The 26,353-nt window shown below is 42.4% G+C and overlaps 1 protein-coding gene across 2 annotated transcripts in view; it reads right to left on the reverse strand.

Moving 5' to 3' along the window:
* Positions 1 to 702: 702 nt before the first annotated feature.
* The window catches only part of CCR3 (C-C motif chemokine receptor 3), a 42,482-nt gene continuing 16,831 nt past the window's right edge, over positions 703 to 26,353 (reverse strand). Inside the window, exon 2 of one of the 2 annotated variants that reach the window (XM_068558788.1) lies at positions 703 to 2,822. In XM_068558788.1, the coding sequence (XP_068414889.1) occupies positions 1,735 to 2,811 (1,077 nt within the window). In that variant the 5' untranslated portion in view covers positions 2,812 to 2,822 and the 3' untranslated portion in view covers positions 703 to 1,734. The remainder of the gene's footprint in view (positions 2,823 to 26,353) is intronic. The other variant, XM_068558787.1, reaches the window with a different exon arrangement.

Raw genomic sequence — 26,353 nt, forward strand, 5'->3', positions numbered from 1 at the left:
AGATCCCTCCTTCTATTTTCTACGCACGCCCCTCCCTAAAGATGACCTCTGTTACTTCTTTCTTTTGTATCCTTAAAGAGGATGGTCAGTGCATCTAAGCACAATGAAAAAAGTGTCTCCTTTTTTTTTTTTTTTAAACATACTTTCTGTTTTGCCCTTTGTTTTTTTCAATCAACCATGTACTGCTCCTGGTGCTTTAACTCTTCCTTCACACTGTCTCTTGGCCAGATTCTTCTTGGCATGCTCTTGGCACCTCTCTTGATCAGCCATTGATCTTTCCTTGCCTCCACACTTGCATTTGTCTCCTAACTTACCTCCCTGCCTGGTTCCGGGGCCTCTACTCCAGTGGTCCCCAACCTTTTTGGCACAAGGGACTGGTTTCGTGGAAGACAATTTTTCTATGGACCAGTGGCGGGGGGAGGGGGAGGGGTGGTTCAGGCAGTAATGTGAGCAATGCGGAGCTGCTCACCTCCTGCTGTGCAGCCTGGTTCCTAACAGGCCGTGGACTGGTACCGGTCCACGGCCCGGGGGTTGGGGACCCCTGCTCTACTCCTTCCTCTGTGTGATACCGGATTTATCTTCCTGACACACCATTTTGACTGCTTTGTTCCCCTTGCCTTCCCAATAAAGCCCAAGATGCTCTGCCTGAAAATCACCCCCCATCCCAGCCTTCCCACCTCACCCTGCCATCCACACATGTTTGTGCCTTCCCCACTCACCTTTGTATTGGGCGTACATTGGCTTAGGGTGCCTTCCCCCCAACCCTCTCCCTTTCTAAATCCTGCCCCTCCTTCAGAGACCTACTCAAAAGCCACTTCCTCCATGAAGTCTTCCTCCCTCAGATTCCAGCTGGAAATGGTCTCTTTCTTCCTGGCCCAGGCGTAGCATCGAGTGTGTTCCTCTTTGCACTAAAGTTATTTTTTTCTGTCTTAAACATCCTCTACCACGGGGAAACTTTCATGGGGGCAAGGATTGTGTTTGTCTTACACAGTTTTGCATCCTTCACTTAACCTAAGGCAGTGTTTGTGCATCCTGTCTGTATCACCTAACACACAGTTACTGGATGAACAGTGAGACTGGTGTAAAAGAGGACAGTGTCTGCACATTTCAGGACTCTGAGAAGTTTCTATGAGCAGGGCTTTTATTCTCTATACTGAAAATACCAAATTGCTCTTCTTCTATCGAGTAGCTCATGGGAAATGTCATTCAGTGTGAATAGGAGATCTGTTCATTATTAAGAATATTCAAAACAGGTGTGACATGCCATTATGGTGCTTGAGAGTACATATGCATAAATTTTTTACAAGTCTTTTCATCAAGCAAGGAAAGAGCTAGGCACATTAAGAAGTAATGTAATTGATTTATTGTATTTTGTGAAGTATGTTTCATTTATATCAATAACTGGCTGAAGTTAAGGTTTAAGATCTAAAAAGCTTTACCTGTGTGTAGCTGCATATAGTAACTGTGTAACATTCAGGTGCATTAAAATATATTTAACTCTTGAAAGAATCAAGCAAAGCTCTACTTCTCAGGTTTGACAATAAGTCACTGCCCAGCTGCTGACCTTTGGTAATGACTTTGGGGTGCATAGATACACTGCTACCATTGGGTATATATTTTAATGTCTTTAAGAACTTCATTGTTGCGCTGGAAGTTCAGAGGACTGGTGCAGAGGTGGATGTGTTTGCTTCATCTGCCCCATCCATCTTCTTTAGGCAATGTTCTGCATCTGACCTAAAATACAGCAGAGAGTTCCTGCTCCCCTGTTGATGGGGAGACAGAGCTGGCTCTTTCCAGTTTTTCACTAGGAAGAAATGGGATGAATTTGCCCAGGTAGATGGCCACATGCCTGTGGAAGAAGTGGCGGAGGTGCTTCTGGAACCTCTCACCAACGAAGGCGTAGATCACGGGGTTGACACAGCAGTGGGTGTAGGCGATCACCTCCGTCACCAGCATGGCGAGGTCCAGCTGTCTGCTCTGCTCACAGTCAGTCTCCAGGTGCATTTGAAAAGTTGAGAGAAGGACAACCAGATTGTAGGGTGTCCAGAAAATAAAGAAGACCACCATGATGACAAAAATGAGCCGGATGGCCTTGTATTTTTTTTTACTGGGGCATCTCAGCAGTGTTTTAACGATTCCTGAGTAGCAGATGGCCATAACGAGCAGAGGCAGAGCGAGACCCAAGATACTCATCCTCAGAGCATAGAAACACTTCCAGGCATTTTCTCCATTCTTTGGGTAAAGAGGACTGCAGAAAGTCTGTTCAAACTCCTCTTGGGACTCATGGAAGATAAATTCAGGGAGGGCTGCTAACCCTGCCAGGACCCAGGTGAAGATGCTGGTGATGATACCAAAAGTGACCGTCCGGGCTCGAAGGGCAAACACGGCGTGAACGATGGCCAGGTACCGGTCTATGGTCAGGAGTATGATGAAGAAGATCTCACTGTACAAGCCCATGTAATAGAGCCCAGAGAGCAACTTACACATATGGTGGCCAAAAACCCACTCATTCCACCCAACATAGTGAATCCAGAACGGCAGAGTGAATAAGAAGAGCAAGTCCGAAATGGCCAAATTGAGCAGGTAGATGTTGGTCATAATGCGGAGCTTATTGTATTTTGTGAGGATCACCACCACCACTACATTGCCCAGCAGACCAACCGTGAACACCAGGGAATACAGTGGGGGCAGGAGCTGGGCCCCCAGCTCCTTGATGTTGCTTTTTTCACATGGCAGTGCCCCCTCATAGTCATAGGGTGTGGTCCCAGCAGCTTCACCCACAGTCTCAGTCCCATCGACTGAGGTCGCCATTTCCCTTGTCCCTGTGATAGAAGAAGGAAAAAGCAACCCCACAATTAGCCATGATCAACCCTTGTGACCCACACCAGTTGGTTTATACATTTACTCGGTAAAACCACATGGGATAAACAGCCTACACATTCCTCAGCATGTATTTCCAAAGGTATATCAGAGATGCTGTGGGGGGAGATGTCAGGAGTGAAAGATCTAACGTTTTGAAAGTCAGCATGATCCGGGTTGGGAAAGGAAACAGAAGAGTTGTGGGTGGTGGTGAAAAGTGGGCGTGTTGCTTTCAGAAGGCATTTGAAGGCAGAAATACAAAATGGGAAGAGACAGGTTGGGTAATGAAAACAATAATATTATAGCAATTTTATTATTACTGTATCTTTTAAGGTATTTTGCATTTTATGTGTTATGGTTTATATATGACATTCAAAATCATCTTACCTATTTAAAAACCAAATGCTAATAATAATAATAATAGTGGTAATAATGATAATAGTGATTATTATCATTAGAAATAACTACCCCCTCTCCATGGCTCCATAACAATGTGCTGTTCATCATAGCTAATGGGGAGATTGAACCTTAAAGAAATTTAATAATTAGCCTAAAATCCTCTAGTAAGTAATTGCAGAAGTTCAGGCTAGGTCTTCAGTGTCTATGTCCAGTTCTCTCATCCCTAGATTCAAGTGCAGTGATTTTTAACTTTTTTTTTTCTGACATCCTTATTGGAGTATAATTGCTGTACATTGTTGTGTTAGTTTCTGCTGTATAACAAAGTGAATCAGCTATACGTATACATATATCCCCATATCCCCTCCCTCTTGCGTCTCCCTCCCACCCTCCCTATCCCACCCCTCTAGGTGGTCACAAAGCACCGAGCTGATCTCCCTGTGCTATGCGGCTGCTTCCCACTAGCTGTCTATTTTACGTTTGGTAGTGTATATATGTCATTGCCAGTCTCTATGACCCAGCAATCCCACTATTGGGCATATACCCCGAGAAAACCATAATTCAAAAAGAGTCATGTACCACAGTGTTCATTGCAGCACTATGTACAATAGCCAGGACATGGAAGCAACCTAAGTGTCCACTGACAGATGAGTGGATAAAGAAGATGTGGCACATATATACAATGGAATATTACTCAGCCATAAAAAGAAAGGAAATTGAGTTATTTATAGTGAGGTGGATAGACCTAGAGTCTGTCATACAGAGTGAATTAAGTCAGAAAGAGAAAAATACCATATCCTAACACATACATACGGAATCTAAAAAGGTTCTGAAGAACCTAGGGACAGGATAGGAATAAAGATGCAGACGTAGAGAATGGACTTGAGGATATGGGGAGGGGGAAGGGTAAGCTGGGATGATCTTTAACTTTTGAAGACTTAGCTATTATAGTAGTTACAAACTATTGTAATAATTATAAGCAGCATTCCCTTTTCCTGTTTGTGACAATGCTGACATAAGCCAGTCATGTGCCAAGAGCAAACCCCTTAGAGCTTCTCCTTCATAAAGGAGCTGAGCATAGGCCAATGGGACTTCATATTAGATTTGATATTTTTTAGAGCAGGATCCCTAGGGCCAGTGCCAGCTTTTCTTAAGATTACAGACTTGGCTGGAGAAGAAGGAAAAACAGACAAGGGAGGAGTCCATGAAGGGCAGTTAATCCCTGCACTGCCTCCTCAGAAGGAGTCCTACTGACTTTCTTCTTTCTATGAAGGCACCAATGTGAGGTCATGAATGTATGTCAGCAGGCATTTCTCAAGGCAAGTCTTCGAACTGCAATAATTGGAACCAATGGCAAGGATTGTCTTTGCTTCTTAAGAGAATACTGGGACCCCAGAGGTCAGCACCTGTCAGGGTTCTGTGTAGTCCAAGTGAGAGTAGAGAGGGGAGACACAGGAGCTGTTCCTGGCTGCTCTGCTCGCCAGCGATAGGACTTGGACAGGCCTGTAACTCTGAGCCTCGTTTACTCATCTCTAAAATAAGGATCATGGTAGCACCCAAGGTTGTGCTGAGCATCAGATCAGACAGTCTACATGAGATCACATTTTAAATTACAAAAAAACTGTAAAATTGGTAGGAAGCAGAAGTGAAAGAAAGGCAATGAGAAGCCATTTCGTATGAAATCAGGAAAAAGTAGGGGCTGTTGGATAGAACTTGATTTATTTTCATAGCTCTGTCCTGGTACATCATCTGCTGATAAGTGACACCTTCAGGCTTTTGAGGTGAAAAATGGAATTGAGGAACAACTGATTTGTATGATCTTATCAGCATTCTTATTCCTAATGGCAAAATCCACAGCAGCTGAGAAAAAATACCCATCATTTTGTCTGTTATGCATTTTCAATCATGAGTGTCTCTCTAAATCTTAATGTCTAAAGCAAGAAAGGAACAGAGCCTCTACTCACCATTAATTATTTGTATATTCTTTCCTTTTCTCCCAGACTGATCTAAAAACACTTCAGACTTTAAAAAAAATTTCACTGAAGTTTTGTTCAACTTGAGGATCATCTTTAATTCATGTGTCACTTCCATAAATCCAATATGATCAGTATAAGATTATAGAATCTTGGTGTGGGGGGGGTGCCTAGACTGCAAAGCACAGGGAAGCAAGCAGGTTCTGTAGAGTCAGAAGCCAAGTCGCTGATTACTAGTTACATGGGGTCAGAGACACAAAAACAGATAGGGTTTTTATCTGTCTGCAGTCCTATTCACAGTCCTTGCAGTTCGGAAAAATGATACAATAATAGTAAACAACATCAACAATAAAGAAAGGCGCACGCACACACACACACAGTAAAAACCACCCCAAGTCTCACCATGATGCGTTTACCACCAATAACATTTCTCTATGTAGATATGCATACACGGATACGAAGTTTTACAAAAATTGAGATCATACTCCTTTAGCTGGTTCACTAAAATTGCTCACAGTACAACCGTGCACTGTAAATGAAGTTTCTTTAGCCTCCAAAACTATTTGGATCTCTGTTACTAGCTTCCCACCTGCTGGGTAGCAGGAAAAAGTATTCACAAATTTTAGTGCTAAGTGGTTTAAATTTAGTCTGATCCATTCATTGATTTGAATGATGACTAGGTTTTACTCATCCTCTGTTGCCAGCTTATAATTTCGGTTCCTTGTCTTCTCTCATTGGTTCTTTCTAAGATGGCAGTGGCGATATGGGGGAAGGGCTAGCATGACTCGATGCGTGGGCGGAGGGAGAAGGGGGTACCCTAGTCTCCTGTTGGTTCTTGATTTACGTGGCTTGTGTCTGCTGAGGGGGGTCAACCTAGTCCCAACCCTGAGCCTTGTGCTGGCATCTGCTGCAGTGGTTTGTAGCTAATAGCTTCAGGATCGATTCATTCTCAGTCCTCCCCGGGCACAGTGACCCCTCCCAGGTGATGGAGTGTTCCCTCGGCTCTGGCTGGAATGGAGAAGCACGTCTCCATCAGGTTTCTGGCCCAGGCTGTGCTCTTTCTCCTGAACTGGCAGGTGCCCAGGCAGACATGCTCCTCCTTGACTCCATGTCCATGCCACGTACAAACCAAGGGACACGCAAGACTGCAAACCAGATCTTTTTTCTGCCTGACCACCAGCTTAACTGCGCTAGCCACCCCATGTGGGTAAGGAGGTGCCTTGAAGAGAGACATCCTCTTGGGGGTACCCCCAATTTATCAAACAGCCCTCCACACCCCCCAACTCTGGTCAAAGCCTGGATGGGAGAGATGGGACACACAGATGTGACTGCTTCCTTCCATAGTCTCTTTTCTCACAATTCCTGGACTCAGAAGTAGAGGAGCCCTCTCCCTGCCATTCTTTTCTGGCCAGGTCCAGCTAAATATATATGCAACCTCCATTTATACTGTGGTAAATGGTATGAGGTAATGGATACCTCATAATTTCGTAATTTCACATTCACCAGTGTAAAATTTTAATGAGTGTTGCAAAACTGAATTGAAAAGAAATATTTAGAATTGGAGACCTTTCTCTAGAAAATATATTTAAGTTTGAAATGCCATTTTAATTATAAAAAAAAATGTAATGATGATACTCAATGCTAGTGAGTTTGCAGTGAACCTTATTCATTGCTGGAGCGCTTATTCACTGATGATGCAATGTAACTTGTTTTAATAAATTTCATATATAACAGGAACCATCAAGATACACATGGCTTTGATCCAGTAGTTCTAATCCTGGGAATTTACCCTAAGGGGAAAAGGTCCAATACATAATGTGCACGAAGGTGTTCACTGTGGCATTGTTTTTGTAGTAGAAAAACAAGAAATGGGAACAATCTAAATGTTTGAGACATGAAGGATATTTTGAATAAATTGTAGTCCATTTACACAATAGATTATTATGTAGTCATTAAAACTGGTTTTGGATACCAGATAGAATCACAGACAAATGTTTATAAAAATGAAGAGAATGTAAAGTGTGTAAATGAAGATCGCAACAGCATGAAGTTATATGCACATATAAAAGGCAACAGGCAAATAATCAAAATAGCTGTGGGGGGTAGGTGGATTATCATTTTTAAAGCTGTAAAATTTAAAATTTTTCTATATTCCCTTATCAGTTAAACTGTCATTGAAAGCTAGTGTTTTTAGGCAGGGACTGCTGGAAGATTTGGCAGACACATTTTCTAAAGGTAATTGGGTTGAAAACAAATTAAAAGATGAAGGGTTTCCTCATCAGAACTTGAAACCACAAACTGAGATCTAAGAAACTTGAAGAAGAGGACACACTAGGTAAAGCATTTGAATTTTGTTTTGAAATTTGGAGATCTTAGTAGCCAGGTTCTCCCCTTTGATCTTGGGTGGAGCTGACATACAACCCCCAGACTGGGGTAGGGGAGGCGTCTTTTAGGGTCTTGAGACCTGCTTTGGCTGGGGCTCAGCAGGCCTCCACGGAAAGAGTGAGAAGGCCTTTCAGATGACCACGGCGGGCACCTTCGTGTGGACAGGTGGGCCGTGAGGACACCAGCTCCCAGGATGCCTCCAAATTATTCAGTGCGTGATACTCTCATGCCCACCTTTTCTCTTCTTCCCACTCCACGATTCTTAGCGCTTTTGGCAAATTCTTAACTTGGAGGATGTTCACAGGGCCCCTGCTCTTCTCTTGCTGGGCCAGCCTTTCAGCCTGTATAGCTGGACACTGTGCTTAACTGTCCAGAGTGCACATCAGAAGGCCACCCCCCAGGGTTTACAGTAATTCAAACCTTCCTGTCTTTGAAGACGTGGAGACCATTTCTCTGGACCCTCCCCAAATGCAAGCCAGAGCCCCTCCTAATGAGAATCCACTCAAAGAATCTTATTAAACTCTAAAGATACCGCAAATCAAACCAGTGCACTGGGCCTCCAGCTCCTTGGTCCTGAGCCCCAGCCAGCACAGTGCCTCTGACTGAAGGAAATATTTATTTCTCAGCATGGATCAAATAATGCATGATATCGTCAGAAGCTTTCTTTGTATGATGTAGTTTTTTCCCCCTTATTGTCAGCAACCACCTGGGAAGGAAAAAATACTGAGAAGAAAATGGCCTCTGAGTTCAGGAAGTTTATGTTCTTTACACATAACTAGTGTGAGACAAGAGTGAGTAATAACTGTGCCTTCCTTAGGCCAGCACTTTATACAGGCTTGTTTGTCTTCACAGCTTTGCAAGGTAGGTTTTTATATCCCCATTTTATAGATGAGCAAAAAGAGGCGTGGCAAGGCTCAGTCACTATTCCGTTGATGCACGGCAGGGCTGGGACTCTGTGTCTCCAAAGACCACACTGTTATTGCCTTAGGGTTCCATTTAGTAAGGGCCTCCACACCCCAAGATTACATAAATGTTTATATATATTCTAGTATTTTTATGGTTCCATTTTTATACATGCAGATCACTAATATCTTTTAGTTTGGTTTGATATATGGCATGAAGTGCATTTCTATTTTATTTCTCTCTGAATGGTTGACCAATTTAAAGACACCATATGTTGAGTAACTACCCTCTGTCTCCTCCTTGGGCTGGAAACATCACCTTTGCCATATGTTCCCTCAGGTTCCTGATTCTGCTTGTGTACTTTACATTCCATTGATTTCTGTGCCAGAAACACTCTTTTAATTACTGTAGATTTATTAGATTATTTATATAGATTATCCGATTATACAACTGCCTTTCATTTTTCATTTCGCAATATGTCTTATCTGTTAGAGCCATTTGTCCTATTAGATAAACTTTTGTATCACTTGGTCAGTTACTTACAAAAACATAATTTTGAGTGGAATTTTGTTACGTTTGTAAATAAGTTTAGGAAGAATTGACAAGTTTACATATCAAACGTTTATATCTGGGAACATGCTATGTCTGCTTGCCATAGGGCTTTAAGTTATTGGTCTTGCACATTTCTTTTTAAATTTTTATCTGCCTTTATATTTCTGAGGTTACTGTGAATGATATATTTTTCCCTAACAAATTTTCTAACCAATCGTTGGTAGTATAAAAAAAATTATTTTACATGTTTTAAGCTGATTACCTTACTGATTTTTAAAAATAAATTCCTTTAGGACTCCTAGATAGATAATCATATTATCTGTGACACAGTGATAAGATTATATCCTCCTTTCTGGTATTTCTTATTTGTTTCTCTCACCTTATTGCTTTGGCTGGAACTTCCACAGTGATGTTAAAGAATAGTGGTGTTAGTACGTTTGTCTGGTTCCTGATTATCATTGGACATCCTACCCCCCAACCTTTCAAAGTCCCCAAAGTACAAAAAAGATACTATTAATTTGAAATCCGTTTTATTCTAAAACTTTGCTAAAGTGGAAAACTGTCACGCCTATGATGAAGAGTGCTGATCCTTGACAGTAGCGGGAGTTTGGTTAAAACCAGGCATGTCTGATAGAAGGCCACATGCTGAATAATATCCCAGTTTAGTAACATCACTAATCGGTGGGGGGGGGGGGGGGGGTGTGTGTGTGTGTGTGTGTGTGTGTGTGTGTGTGTGTGTGTGTGTGTGTGTGTGTGTGTGTGTGTGTGTGTGTGTGTGTGTGTGTGTGTGTGTAAGTGCTTAGTCTCTTTGAGGGGAGCCACCTCTCAGGTGAACTTGATAAATTGTCTAAAGAATATAGAGAAGAGAGCAGGTGTGAAGTCAGTGCTTACCATCCTGAAACTGCCTGTCCATCTGGAAGAGCCCTGCCTACAGGTGACTCCCGGTGGTGATCACTCCTGCCGGACCACCTGCTGTTAAGATCAGGTTCCATGCCTAAGGCCCTAGATACTTTTGGTTTCATGGGTATTTGGTGCCAAGGAATCATAGTTGTAAGATTTTCTTGCTTATATATCCTTGGTCGTCCTCAGTCTAGGATAATTATTCAATTCCTGAGTCTGAAGAAATGACTGTGTGACCTAGAGCAAGTAGGTTAACCTCTCTGTGCTTCAGAATCTTTATGTGTAACCTGGTGATAAGAAGAGTTACTGCCTCATGGGGTTCTCCAGTCATTCATTCAGCAAATACTTATTAGCACCTATGATATGCCAGGCACTGTTCCAGGGACAGAGGCATATCAGTGAACAGAATAGACAAAACTCTCTGACCTCATGAAGCTTATATTCTAGTTGGGGAATAATATATAACTAAAAACTACAGTGTCTCAGATGGTCATGAGTGCTACAGAGAAAGATAAAGTAGGAGATGAAGAAAGGCAGTAGGATGGGGTTGGAGAGGTGCAGTTTAAATTGGAGGGGGTCAACAAGGAGCTCATGAGATGACATCTGAGAAAAGTCTTGAGGGAGGTGAGGGAGTGAGGTTATAGAAAACACAGTGATTGGTATCCAGTAATGTTTTAACAAGACATTTCAGCCTTCATTAAAATCTTTAGTTACAGTAAATGAGGATTTTGAATTTCTACAAATGGTTTTGGATCTCAAGCAAATTAAATAACCTAATGGGAACCCAAGATTATATTAATCCATTTACTGACTGACATTCCAATGAAGAATCATCGAGGTTAGATTATCTTTCACAAAGATGACAGGAATAGGTAGGTAGATAGATAGATAGATAGATAGATAGATAGATAGATAGATAGATAGATAGATAGATGATACACTGCACCCTCCTAAATTTTTTGAATCTGTTTACTGTCTCTGAGTTACATCCCTCCAACCTCCTTAAACTTAAGTGAGAAGAAAAGAGGAAATTTAGGGGTTGAACTAAGAGTATCCTCAGTTGCAGGCTCTTTAGAAGCCAACCCCAAGAGCTAATTCAGTCGTCTATGTTAATAGATCATCCAGAATTATTCATTCAATTACCTATCCATCTAGCTCCTCAAATTGCTTCCCACCTACACAGTTTTAAACCAGTCCCCCTCCCCTTGCACTTCTTTCCACAGCGAACCTGGGATAGTCAGAAAAAATAATGATCTGGTACAGCACTATCCAATAGAACTTTTCTGCAGTGATGGAATGTTCTGTATCTGTGCTGTTCAGTAAAGCACCTACACGCCACATGGCTGTTGAGCACTTGGAATGTGGCTACTGCTGCTGAAGAACTGAGCTTTTCATGTTATTTAAGTTTAATTAAGTTCAATTGGAATAGCCACATGTGGCAAGTAGCCACCATATTGGACAGTGCAGGACTAGTGCCCCGTATAATGCCTGACAAGTAATGGCTGCTTCATAAATGCTTCTTAAATGAATACAAGGATGGAGCAGAATAATTTTACCTTGCTTTTCACTTTTCAGACTATACATTTGAAATATTAGCTTCTGTCCCAGGTACCACATTTTAAGAGGGTTAGTATCAACCTGGAGCACAGGACAGGCTAGGATGATAAAGGTCCAGAAACATCAGCTGTAGTTGGCAGAACTTGAATGTTTTGTATGAAAAAAGTCTTCAGATTTATTTTAGTTTCTTTTCTTTTTTTTTTTATCCCAATATTTATACATCTTTGATCTGGACCAAAGTTTTCTAATCTTTTTTTATTAAAGAACTGGATTAGGTGATGTTTTGGATTCCTTTGAGAAGGGAAAGCCTGTAATGGGATAGCTTTTCCTGTAGAGGAGGGAGTAGACTCTCCAGAGGGCAGGAATTTGATGGTATTGGAAGAAACTACATTCAGTCACATATGGGGAAGAACTTGCTGAGAACCAAGTCGTACAGGAACAGAATGGGCTGTCTTGTGAGCCAGTAAGCTCCCTCCCTAGAAATACACAAGAGCCTCTCAAGGTTGAAATCATGAATAAATGCAGTCTTCTTCCCAGATGCAGACATCTCCCAGCCTTTATATTTTAGAGCAGCACATGGGCTTGCACAGCTGCCACTCATATTATTAGTTACTAGAGCAAAGTTTACACGCTATTCTCGGAGTGTAGTCAGTTAAGTGACTTGGTTTCATCCACCTGCCAAGTGACTTTGGATATTTTTACCAACTTCCTTGTTCAAGGATTAGATTTACACTTTATATTCCAGTAGCAGGTGTTTCCAATGTGGCTGATTTTTAGTGTTTGTATACAGGCTGATATGTTACTTAGTTGAAAGAGATGATCATGAAGAAATGTTTTATGGGGAAATTACGCCTATGCAGTCAAAATAACATGGTTGGGATGTTCAGCATACTGGAGCGTCAGCTTCCTGGACCCTGGTATTTCCACCTCCACCTGTGCCTTGGAGAGAGAACCACTGCTTCTTTTCTAGGCCCCATGTTTGTTAAAGTTGATACCACACTTGTATGCCCTTTTGTATTCTGATACTTAAAATTTCATACCCTGCACCTAGTTCCATGTGGTTAAAAATTATTTGAAAATATAATTTGTAACAACTTCAACATATTGTATATTTATGGTTATTTAATCATTGTCTTACTGTTGTGTGATTAAGTTGTTTCCAATTTGCACCTTTACAAATAATGCTGCAGTAAACATCTTTATCTGTATTTTTATTATTTCCTTAAAGTAGATTTCCCAAAGCACAGTTTCTACCACTAGTCATATTTCTAAGACTCTTGATGCATTTTGCCAAATTGCTTCCAGAAGGTGTGTAACAATATATATACTAGTAGGTGATGGTGCCAGTCTCAGCAAGCATCCATCAATACGGAGATCTAAGAGAAAAAAATTCCTCAGCCAATTTTACAGGCAACAAGGATGTCATTATTTATGTAACTAACACTTATTTAATTACTGAGGGTTTTTTTTTTAGCTGTAATTATTAATCATTTGCATTTCCTTTTCTGCGAATTATCTGTTTGTGCCCTTTACACATTTTATTCTGCTGGGTGTATCTGCTTTTTTCTTATTAAGTCATGCAGTTATTCCCCTAGGAGAAATAACTCTGCCTGCATAGTTCATGGTAATCATCACCATTTTCTGAAAAGAGCTTCAGATACACTCCAACTCCTATCACTTCCACGTACCAAAGACTGCATAATCCCACCGCCTCCCCTCGAAACACTTGTCACACAACAGTTAACTTTCATCCCCAACCAATTGAAGGTTTCCCAGAAAATAAGGAAGGCTTTCTCTTCTTACCCTCTAATATAGATCCAGGAAAAGCAAACAGTCAACTTTGTAGATCCAGATAAAAAGACACCAAATCAGCCGAACAACTGATCCATCTAATAGCCTGACTTAGAGTGGATTTTCAATGAAAACTTGAAATATATACGTATATATACAGATGTAATACATAAAAGTATGTACACACATATGTCAATTATACTTTCACTGAATGTTTCTTACAAATCAGTATCAATAACACAAAGCTACTAAGTATAACCCTTTTGGAGTGATCATCCTCTCAATAGTTGAGAATTTATGAAAGCCCAGGGAAGGCAGCACGGTCACAGTCTTGGGCATGTTGACCGTAGAGGATAAAAGGCCAAGTTTGGATGAGTGGAAGAGGCAAACACATCATGGTACGGGTGAGAGAAAGGCAGAAAGGGAGAAAGCAAGAAGAAAATGGACATATTTCACAGTCTGCTCTCCCACTTTGGCCCCACACTACCTACTGCCTTGCAGCAGGCCTCCCTCTCTACCTCCTCCATCCAAGAGCACTCCTGGGAGGAATTGCTTCTGCCTGGCTAGACCCCTTGCTCCATCTCCTTTTTCCTAGGAACCTGACGATCTACCTGGAAACCTCTCCTGAATAAACAACTTTTGTTGCATTTAATAAGTTCTCGCCCAGATGAGAACAAAAAGAAGACAGTGGTACCTGCCAATTTAGCAAAGTCCTTTATGCGTCCAGTGATAGCTTAGGTCTTGCTACTCATGAAACGGAGATACCATCTGATACCACCAGAGACATTAGTAAGGTAGGAAGGAACACAGCTTCCTGTTTCAAACGGGCTTAGCTTCTACGGTTTTGCAAATTTTTCAAAAGATAATCGAGCTTAAGAGCAGTTCTTCTTTTCTATGATTGAGATCACACACTAAGCACTCAGTTGAGTAATCCTTGAGATGAACGCCGTTGATGTTTAGCAGCTATTTTAGGGGTTCTGCCTTCCCTTGAAATTGCTCATTGTTTTGGAAGGGGGGATAATTCTTGAATAAGCATGGCTTTGACCTTTGAGGAGACAGGATAAAAAATGAAATCGGGATTTCCTTGTAAAGAAAGACTGATGGCTAGGGGATAACCTAATTATTCTGCAGAGCTCAATGGGAGACTTTGATGAGGCGAGTTGTAGTATGGGTTTACACAACCCAAGAAGACTTGAGCTTGAGTTTCAGTTTGGGGCGCCCACAGCTGCATGACCTTGGGTTAATCATTTAATCTTGCTGGACCTCAGCTTTCTCATCTGTCAACTGGGAATAATAATAACTACATCATAGGGTTGCCATGGAACCAACTAAGATAAATACGTAAAAAGTCTTTGTGGGGGCTTCCCTGGTGGCACAGTGGTTGAGAATCTGCCTGCCAATGCAGGGGACACGGGTTCGAGCCCTGGTCTGGGAGGATCCCACATGCCGCGGAGCAACTAGGCCCGTGAGCCACAATTACTGAGCCTGCGCGTCTGGAGCCTGTGCTCCGCAACAAGAGAGGCCGCGCTAGTGAGAGGCCCGCGCACCGCGATGAAGAGTGGCCCCCGCTTGCCGCAACTAGAGAAAGCCCTTGCACAGAAACGAAGACCCAACACAGCCAAATAAATAAATAAATAAATAATAAAAATAAAGGAATTCCTAAAAAAGTCTTTGTGGACTATCCGTGGCTAAGCAACTGTACGGGGTGGGTAGAACACCACTGTTACAGAAGCCTCAAAGGGGAGAGCCGTGTGCCTGCTCTATGTGCTGATGTATCCACAAGACCTAGGATGGTCCTGGGCACAGACCAGTGTTCACCCAGTATTTGTGGGGAGAGGTCTGACCACAGGTGGTGTGAGCTGTGATACACTGGCTAAGTGGGCAAGACAATGAAATTCACCAGGTGTTTATCAGGCATCTGCTGTGTATGCAGGACTGAGCCATATGCTTCAAATGGCACAGTCCTGCATACACAGCAGATGCTTGACAAAGACTCTGCTGGGAGGGCTCACGGGCATACTGGGGGCCCCAGTTTGAGGGAGCTTGACAGCCAGCATTCAACCTCAGGTGGTCAGTAGAACCCCCGTCAGAGAAGAGTTAGGAGAACTGCAAGCCTCTGCTCTGAATAAGAGAAAGAAAACAAGTCTTCCGTTGCTTTCTGTTATTATAGGGTTGGCCTTTCCCATGGGCCAATTCTCCAAGAATCACGATCATATAGGATTATTGTTAGAAATGTGATATTTCTAACAATATCAGGATATATCAGGATATCAGGATATCTCAGGAGCCTGTGTGGACTCTGGAAGGGCCCTGGTGACCCTGGGAGATCTTGGTCAGATTCGTCACACATGTCAGGGATTTCTCCTGGGCTTTTTTTTTTTTTTTTTTTGGTATCAAGAGCGTTCGGTCTGCCAGGTTGTAGCCCCATATCAACTCTCCATTGGTTAAATGAACTCATCTGTCTTTCAAGTTTCTTATGATCCAAGCATCAGCATGGGGGATGGCACCAAGTCTGACACCTACGTCCTCCACTCATGGACCATCATGTTATCGAATACGGCGTTTCCAACTGAGCGTGTGGTGTGGGAGCCCACAGGTTTGCACAGAAAGCATATCCTCTCAGACACTGTGTGGAAACACTCCTGGAGATTCATAGGACATTAAAGTCTCTGAGAAATCCACAGTGAGGAACAGGTTTAAACATGGTTAACCTTGCATTCCTCAAATGTTTTTTAAGGTAGAAAAAACTTTTTTTTTTTCAAATAACACCTATTATCATCCCTCAAGACTAAGGTTGGGTAGGAGAACTCTGTGGGGTGCTTGTCTGATGACTGGTCATCACATGGGCACAGCACAGTACAGTTGCCAACTGCATTTCTGGCCTATCCTCTCATTTTGACAAGGGTCTCCATAGCAGCCGCACGAGGTTGATAGGGATGCTGTTGATACCCCATGTTGTAGATGAGGAAACTGAGATTCAACAAGGGACTTGGCAAACACCACAGAGAGGCTGAAAGGCAGAGTTGGGCTCCACCCCAGAGTTTAGACTGTTCACTGGTGGTCATTTTTCCTGCACTGTACCACCATCTGAAGGACTGGTGCCTTCAGCTGAAGATGAGGATGTCAAAATGTAAAGGCAGAACCCAAAGTGGTTTCCCCAAGGTCCAGAGTGGCTTGTTCTGTCTGGCTCTTCCCAGGATGGGCAGGAGAGTTTTGGTGCTTCTTTCAGGCTTCTCAAGGCATTCAACTCACAGGTTCCCAAGGTACACAGGAAAACCTGACACCAAACACTGATACCTCTGATCTTTCAGATCTTTCAGATTCTGCACATAAGAAACATTTTGGAGGAAAACCCACCAAAACGACAACAACAACAACAACAAACCAAACAGAAGACAGCTTAGGAATATGGGAGCGTCTGAGGGGAAAACAAACAAGCAAGCAAAAGGTGTTCAGAAGCTATGAAGGGGCCAGGAATTTCTTGCGGAAGGTTCAGGTCAACCATGGCCTTGAGCGTGTGAAAGGAAGTGATTGCCAGAGCAGCAGGGAGAAGTATGCGGCTTCCTTTAATTGCCCCCATCTTCGACACCAGCTCTTGGGTGCAGGGTCCTGGGGCAGGAAGGTGGGCTCCAGCCATTTACCTCCTCTTACTAACATGTTCCCAGTGGAGTTAAGGGAAGGATTCATGCAGCCAGCGGCGCCTGCCTCTGGCACTTGGTCAAGTGTATTTCTGAGTTCCCTCCATCGACAGCACGCTGCCCTTCTGTAAAGCCCCAAAATCAACAGAAGCAGACCTGTACAAAAAGGACTCTCCCCCATCATAGACTCTCCTGCAAGACAAATTGGAGTGACCACATGGAAGCTGTGTTATTTGGGGAGGTAGTGGGCGTCTCAAGATTTGAACAGAAGAGCAGAGTCTAGACTCAGTATTGGCCTCCAACTGCCATCCAGAATTAAACCAAGGATGCAGTGAACCACCCACCGGGCGGCCATGAGCATGCACCTGGCACATCTCCAACTGCAGGGTGTGTGACTGACCAAGCCCCGCTGCTGGGCTCTGAAACCAATGCTCTGTTTGCCCCAAGGCCACGCTTCCTGTGGCCTGCACCACCCCTGACCCAGCCCACAAGGAAACCGAGCATGCCCACTCCTGGGAGACATGGCTTCCTCTGATGGCTGGCTTTAGCTCGAGGGCTCCCCAGTGGACATGCCAGACTCCCCTTAGTCTACACAACAGGCTGGGAGTCTTCTGCCACCCTTCCCTTGCTCCCTGCTTCACTTGGGGCCTGACAGCACCCGCCCATTTTCCCTCACAGGTGCCTCCTCTGATAAAGGTATAAAACCTGCTGGGTGTCTGCTTTTCAGAGATCTGGACTAACCCAACCTGCATATTCAAACTAGTTTCAAAACAGAGCCCAGGTCCCTTGAGGCCATTCCCGTGAGAAACTGGGTTGTGGCTGTTGTTGCTCTCACTATTCTGTATGTTTTATTTTGCTCTGTTTCATTCTGTTATGTCAATATTGAAGGAAAAATCTAGTATCAAAATTAGCAAATAAATATAATAATGAAGAGAAAAGTGAACAACGATTTAGAAGTGATGTAGAAAATACAGTTTTCTCCCCGAGGTATGGTAAGTACCTCTGCATGAACAGGGAAAACCTGCATAATATCTGTCAAGTAGAATAAGTGATGTCCTTTCTTCCTTGGTTTCTCAAACTATGAGATGGGCCTTTGGAAATGTAAGAGAGGAGAGAGAGAGAAAGGATAGGTAAACAGACAAGAGAAACCGGAGATATGAGGGATGGGGAGATACTAGATCTTTAAGCTAATCTCTTCCCTTTTCCCAAATGTCAGCCAGAAATGTTTCCACCAAATGAGAAAATTTAATTTCTGCTTTGTTCACAACTAAGTAATATGGCGTTTTGGAGGTTTCTATAAACCCCAGTGGCTAGAAGGACACCTAGAAGTGTAACTTGGGGTGGAGAGAACTGGATGGTTAGTTTTCCTATGGGGTGTTGTTTTGCATCCCACCCGCACGATTAATCTGGATACTTTCTAAATGCGTCAAGCCTCTGTTTTGACCCGTACAAATTCTGAATGAATCCTAAAATGTGCCAGAGCCTCTGCTCTGGAAAAGCTAAAAGAGCTAGCATGAGGGTTGGAGGGAAGGTGTGTCAGTCCTGAGCTCCAGACGGCATCAGCGGACGCAGACGGTGACCAGGAGTGGCGGGGTAGGGGCTGCCGTGAACGGTGGGGAAGTTGTGGGGGGAGGAGAGAAATGATTGTTCAGGGATATGAGCAGTTTTTCCTGAGCACTTGTGTCACATGTCACACCAGGGATCTGCTAAGGGCTTTACGTGTTTTGTCTCTTTAAACCTTTCGGTGACCCTGTGAGGTAAATAAGTTTGTTTTTTCCATTTCTCAGAGGAGGAAGTGAGGCGAGTGGGTTAAGCAACAGCTGCAGGACCACACAACCAGAAAATGGTGGGGCTCATCCTGGAACCCACATTTGTCTGCTTCCAGCCCCTCCCCCAACCACTGTGCCTGCTCTCCCCGCAGGGGTCTGTGGATGTGGCCCAAGCGGGTGGGCTGCTGCCGTGGGTCAGTTGGTGCTGGCCCTTCATCCCACTCCAGTGGTCCGTGCCCAAGATTCTGCAGATGATTTGCATGTCAGGACACCTTTGCTTTAGTAATTCGGTGTTTAGAAAACAATCTGAAGAAAGCAGGCATATTATACTTCATCATAATAAGGAACGAGTTCTTCTAAGAGGGTGTAATGGATATTGGCGGTGCTCTGCTGGATCCCCTTGAATCCCTTTCCCATTTCTGGCTCTCCTTCCCCAGCTTCTGTGCTCTTTTGTTTCCAGCCACTGCACCTGTGACTCACTGTGGAGGATTGTCCTCAGGCTCCGGGAGGAATCTCTCCTACTGCCTTGTCTTGAAACAGGACACACTGTGAGGCTCATGCCCCAGAGCCCCCCCTCAGGATCAGGTGGAGGCCACTGGGGGGAACTCTGCCTGAGACCACAGTCCTGCTGCTTCCTCCCTCCTTGTCCTGCTCTCTCACTCCCTTGCTGGTGTCTTCTGGGAGCACTCACTGAGTAAATCACTCACACATGAATCCTCACCTCAGGGTCTGGGAACCTGATGCCTATAAGATAGGTCGTTTAACATAGATGGGAGTTGGGTTTTTTCCAACAACTTATTGAGATATAATTTTTGGACAATAAATTATATCCATTTAATGTCTACAATTTGATGAATTTTGACAGTCGTATATATCTGGGATACAACTCCCATAGTCAAGATACGAACGTTTCCATCCCCTCCAAGAGACTCCCTGTGCCCCTTTGAAATCCATCCCTCCCTCCACCCTCCAACTCCAGGCAACCACATCTTTCTAGTTAAGATCAGTTTCTTTGCAGCCCATTGCGTGAACATTAAGCCAGTGCTATATGTTTTAGATTTTTGTATGGCACCACTTCAAGGTACCAATTTTTATGTTAGTTTAGAAAATGCTAGCTGCTAACACACAAACTCTAAAATGTACAGTGAGCTTTAACATGTAGAAGTGTTTCTTGATCACCTATAGCTAATCAGGGTTATTAATTCGTGGCAGTCTGTCTCCAATCATTCATTCAGGGACCTAGGCACCTACGTACTGTGTCTGCTATCATTAAACTTGGCATTTAAGACCCAGACATATACAGCTGCATCACCTGAGAGGAAGGGGAAGAGTATGAAGGAATGCTCCTGGAAGGGTCTTATGAGCGAGCTGGTGGAGAAATCGCTCACATCATTTCTGTCCACATTCCATCGGCTAGAACTCAAGTCATATGGCCACACCTAAGTGCAAGAGAGGCTAGAATATAGTCTGTCTGTGTGTCCAGAAATTACTAATGCTCACCGTATGCATGTAGTTATCTGACCAGAAAAGGAAAAGCTCAAAAGAGGAAGATAAAAGAGATACATATAATGCCATTATCATCGGTAACAGCAACAACATAACAACGAAATAACACACAGTAAGCATAACTATCATCTTTTGATGAGTTTCATACCAAGTGCTTTATCACATTTATCCTTACGATTCTATAGGTGTGCAATTTCCAGATGAGGATTAAAGTCATGGTAGATTATGTGACCCACCGTGGTTGCCAAATGGCTACCAACTGAATGGCAAAGGATAAATTTGTGCCCAGGTCTTTCTTGACTCCTAAGCTTCTGCGGTTAGCATGAGGCAGAACAAATCAATTACAGGATTTTCCCACTTTGATGAGAGCTGTGAATTATCAGCGGCAGACTTCAACATAACCCAGGGCATCAAGAATATCAAGAACCTATCATTCAGAGATTCTAGAAGGACCAGTGAATAAGCTTCCCACAACTTAGACCTCTGGGCCAATGGCCAACAAGACACCTGCACCACAGATACAAGGGTGGGGGCACACTTAGCCCTAGGAGAGCAAGAAAGTTATTCGCTGTTTACCATCCCCCCCTGCATTCTAAGGAGGGTGAATCACAAAGAAGATTCTTAATGAGCTGATGGCAGAGGTGCAGAGAAGAGCCACATGTTTTAATTTGAGAGAGAAGAAAACAATTCTTTAGGTAAGAAAGGAGATGGAGAGAGTGGGATGGGAAGTGGGTGAGACGTGAGATCTGGGAAGAAAGATGAGGCTGGCACCAGGGAGACTGGAATGGCCGCGTGGGGCCAGAAGGGAGAAAGGAAGACACCCAGCAAGGGGGCAGCAGATGAGAAAGGATTTAGGAAAAGAAGACAGAAAGTTCAGCAGGATTTCAGGATGGGTTGCCGTGTAGTGTGGGGTGTAACCTTCTATCTCAGTTAGGGTTTGGTCGTGAAAAAGGCTTCTGTAGTAGGTATTTTGGCCAGGAGGGGAATTTATATAGGATTCCAGTGCCTTGACGACTAGCAAATGTTTTCAAGTGTTCATGGAACATTCATCAAGTTAAAACTATATCCAGGACCTCAGAAAGTTTTTAAATTTTAAATTCTACAGAATATGTTCTCAGACCAAAATGCAGTGTTAAAAACAGAAAGATAACAAACACTTCTAAACATGTGAAAAATTTAAAACACTTCTGAATAATCCATGGGTCAAAGAGGAAGTCTCAAAGGAAATTAAAAACTTTGAACTAAGTGAAAACAAAAATACAGCATATCAAGATATGTGGGGTGCAGCTAAGGCAGTTCTGAGAGGAAAATATTGCCACATTGAATGCTTGCATTAGAAAAGAAGAACATACTCAAATCAATAGTCTAAGTTTCTTCCTCTGGAAACTAGAGAAAGGGCAAAATAAACCCAAATGAAGCAGAAAGAAGGAAAAACAAAAATTAAGAGCACAGATTAATAAAATTTAAAACAGAAACAACAGACCAAAGTAATGAAACAGAAAGCTGGTTCTTCAAAAAGTCATTAACAGTGAATGATAAACCTCTAGCAAGACCTGAGAGAGAGAGAGGTGACGCAAATCAGCAATGTCAGGAATGAAACGGGATATCTCTACGGATTCTGCAGCCATTAAAAGAGATAAGAAAATACTGCGAACAACTTTATGCTCATAAATGCAACAATTTAAAATAAATAGACCAATTTGTTGATTATTAACACAGATAAGACATTTGACAAAATATTTCACCCACTCATGATAAAAAACACTCAGCAAACTGATAACTTGATAAACAGCATCTACAAGGAGCCTAGAGATGGCATCATACTTAACAATGAAAGATGAATGCTTTCCTCGAAGATCATGAACAAAGCAAAGATTTCCGTTCAACCACTCCTATCCAACCATAAGTCCTAGCTAGTGCAGTGAGGAAGAAAACAAAAGACATACAGATTGGAAAGGAGGAAATAAACTCCCTATTTGAGGATGACGTTGTCTACAGAGAAGATCCCAAGGGATCCACCCAAAAACTGTTAGAACTAAGTTCAGCTAGGTTGCAGGAAAAAACCGACAAAGTCAGTCACATTTTTATGTATCAGTGAACACTTGGAAACCAAAATTAAAAACAAAATACCATTTACAATTGCTCCCAAAAGCTTTCAGATTATACATAGGTATAAATCTAACAAAACATGGACAGGAGTTACATGCTGCAAACTACAAAATGAAACATATCAAAGAAGACCTAAATAAATGTACTGTGTTCATGGGTTGGAAGACTCAACATATAGTAAAGATGTCCGTTTTTCCCCAAATTGATCTGTTAAGGCAATTTATATCAAAATCCCATCAAGGTTTTTTGTAGATACAGATAAGCTTATTATTCTTAACTTTATATAGAAAGTCACAGGACTTGGCGTAGCTAAAACATTTTTGAAGAAAAAGTAGGAGGAATCATTTTATCTGATTTCAGGACTTATTATATAGCTAGAGTAATCTAGACAGTATGGTTTTGGCAGAGGGATAGACACATAGATTAATGGAACAAAATAGAGAATTACAGAACTAGACTCAAGAATATATCCAACTGCTTTCTGGCAAAGGCGCAGTGCCATTCAACAGAAGAACAATAGCCTTTTCCACAAATAGTGCTGGAGCAATTAGATGTCCACAGACAGAAAAAAAATAAAATAAACCTCAACCTAAACTTCACATTTTATCAACTATACTTAAATAAAAAAAAAATTTAATAAATAAATATCAACTATACTTCAATGAAAAATAAAACTTAAAAAACCACATCTGATACAAAAATTAACTCAAAGTTTATTACAGACTTAATCGTAAAATGTAAAACTATAAAACTTTAGAAGATAACAAAGGAGAAATCTTTGGGATCTAAAAGTTGGCGAAGAGTTCTTAGACTTGATGCCAAAAGTGCTATCCATAAAAAGAAGGATTGATAAATTTGGCTTCATCAAAATTAAAAACTCCTCTCTGGGGCTTCCCTGGTGGCGCAGTGGTTGAGAATCTGCCTGCCAATGCAGGGAACATGGGTTCGAGCCCTGGTCTGGGAGGATCCCACATGCCGCGGAGCGACTAAGCCCGTGAGCCACAATTACTGAGCCTGCGCGTCTGGAGCCTGTGCTCCGCAACGGGAGAGGCCGCGCTAGTGAGAGGCCCGCGCACCGCGATGAAGAGTGGCCCCCACTCGCCACAACTGGAAAAAGCCCTCGCACAGAAACGAAGACCCAACACAGCCAAAAATAAAAAATATAAATTAAAAAAAAAAAAAAAAACTCCTCTCTGTGAAAGACCCTATTAAGCAGGTGAAAATATAAGCCAGAGTCTCAGAGAAAATATTTGTAAAGAACATATCCAATAAAATATTTGTATCTAAAGTATAAAGCACTCTCAAAATTCAAAAACAAAGAACCAATCTGATTAGAAAATGGGCAAAGATTTTTTTCCAACAAGGTAGAAATTTTAAAAAGGACTTATCTCAAAGAAATCTTCAGATGGTTTAAAAACAAAAAAAGAAAAAATGGGCAAAGACACGAACAGATATTTCACTGAAGAAGACATACAGATAGCAACTAAACACATGAAGACATGTTTAATATCATTAGCCGTTAGGAAAATGCAAATTAAAACTACCATGAGATGTTATTACACACCTTTCAAAATGGCTGAAATAAAAAGTAGTGACAAAACCAAATGCTGGAGAGGATAGGGAGAAACTGGATCACTCCTACATTGATGTTGGGGATATAAAATTATACAGCCACTCTGGGAAAGAGTATGGCAGTTTCTTATAAAACGAAAACATGTGCTTAGAATACAATCCAATCACATTCTTGGGCAATTTATCTCAAAATAAAAAAATTTTTAAGATTTTCAAATTGAAATGTAGCATGCATATGTTAAAATGCCTAAAGTACAGTAATCTTAAGTTTTTGCATGTATATACACCCGTGTAACCACCAGTCAGGACATTGCCAGAACCCTAGACCATTCCTTAGTGCTTCTTCCCAGTCTGTATTCATAGAGTAATTGTTATTTTGTTTCTATCACTATAGATTAGTTTTGACTGTTCTTGAACTCAGTATAAATGGAGTTGTACAGTATGTAGTAGTAGTAGATTGTTCTTTTATATTGTTGTATAGTACTTTATTACATGAAGATACTATAATTTACCCATTTTATTGTTGATAAAAATTTGGGATTTTCAGTTTGAGACTGTTAATGAATAAAATTACTAGCTACATTTCTTGTGCATATCTTATGGGTTCACAAACACTTCTTTCTCTGGCGTATATACCTTGAGGTAGAATTTTGGGGTCATAGAGAAAGCATGTTTAGCTTTACATACCACTAAACAGTTTTCTAAGTGGTTGTACCAGTTTATGCTTCCACCAGCAATGTGTGAGAACTCAAGTTGATCCCCATTCTCATCAACCCTTGGTATTGTCTGTTGTTAGAGATTTTTCTTTTACACTTTAGCTTTAGCTCCTCTGGTGGGTATGTGCTGCTCTGTCATTGTGGTTTTAATTTGCATTTCTCAAATGATTAATGATATTGATCACCTTTTTGCGTATGTGTTGGTTATTTGGTTATCACTTTCTTTGAGGTGGCTAATCAGATCTTTTGCTGATCTAAAAATAATTAGGTTGTTTGTCATTTTCATACTGACTTGTAGGAGTTCGTAATCTATTCTGTATATGAGCTCTTTATCCAAGAGAGGTATCTCTGACCTATTTCTGGTTATAGGCACTTCTGCTTTTTTCTACCCACCTCCTGCCTACCTCCTCCCAGTCATTCCCGATAGTGATTCTGTTTGTAAACATCTCTAGGCTTAAGTTTCCAAATCCTGCTGGAGTCACCAACCATTCTCCAGTACCTCCATCAGTGTCTCAGACTCACACCAGCACACTGCCTGCCCCTGCCCAGATTCTGGGCCAGCCATAGGATACAAAATCACTGTCTCATTGGTCCCTTCACCTCTCACTTATTTCTCAGGAGCAGGAAGATTTCTTGTTCACTGAGGCAGGATGAAAAGGGGAAACGAATTTATTCAAGCAGATACATGATAACGTCACTCTGAATAAAAGATGTCAAACTATACTCTCGCCTGTGGTTACACACAGACAAAGGCACCAAACTTAATCAACAGGTCTTCATATCAGCTGCCTCTTAACGCATGCAGCTCAGTGCTGGGCACTGTGGAAAACCCACAAAGAAGGACTGGACATGGGTCCAGCTGTTAAGAAGCTTACAATCGACTTGGAGAGAAAAGACGTAATACAGGTTATGTGATATAATAAAATAGTGCATGTTAGATAGTACGTAACTCTTCAGAATCAAAGAGTTTTAGAACTGGGCATGCAAGACCATAAGTGCTAATTCAGGCTGGCCCTGGACAGGAGTTTTTAGAGCACTTGCTTGAGATACTCTCTCCTTCCCCTTTTCAGCATGGGTGTGCGGGGAGGGGGTTTCTTGGACAGCTTTTTTGCACATAGGAGACATTCAACACATGTTGGCGGGTTTGATTGAGGCTTCGGTTGAAGAAACAGATAGCTACATGGCTCCCATCAGCCGAACGCCTACCAAGTACCAGGCACGTAGTAAATAACATTTAATTCTTGCCGTAATTCTGAGAAGGCAGTATTATTGCTCCTATTTTACAGGTGGGGAAACCGAGGCTCAGGTATGTGGTAAAGAACAAACATGGCATCTGGTGGAGCCATGATTCAAAGGAGGTCTGACATGCTGGGGTGCTTGTTGCTTGCTGTGAGACACTGCCATTGCTTGTTGCTTGGACAAAGGGAAGGGAACAGTGGGCCTGGCCACTCATGATGTCAGAGATTAAAGCCCAGGCCGTGGGGTACCAGGTCTCTGAGGCAGGGCCCAATAGAAGGGGCAGACCCTTCAAGGCAGGCCTAAGGCTGCCTGACTGGTGGCTTTGGATAGCAAGGCAGGAGCAAGAGGGAAGCAAATTAGATAAGAGAAAGTAACGCAGCCAGGCTGTCAGCCCCCCTCCCTGTAACTTTCCAAATTATAATGCTCGATCCCTCACGTGCCCAGTTTGGCTGGAAGTCCATCTGTCTCGTGAAAGCCCCCTCTCCTCA

This window comes from Eschrichtius robustus, chromosome 12, assembly GCF_028021215.1.
Source record: "Eschrichtius robustus isolate mEscRob2 chromosome 12, mEscRob2.pri, whole genome shotgun sequence".
Lineage (NCBI taxonomy): Eukaryota > Metazoa > Chordata > Mammalia > Artiodactyla > Eschrichtiidae > Eschrichtius > Eschrichtius robustus.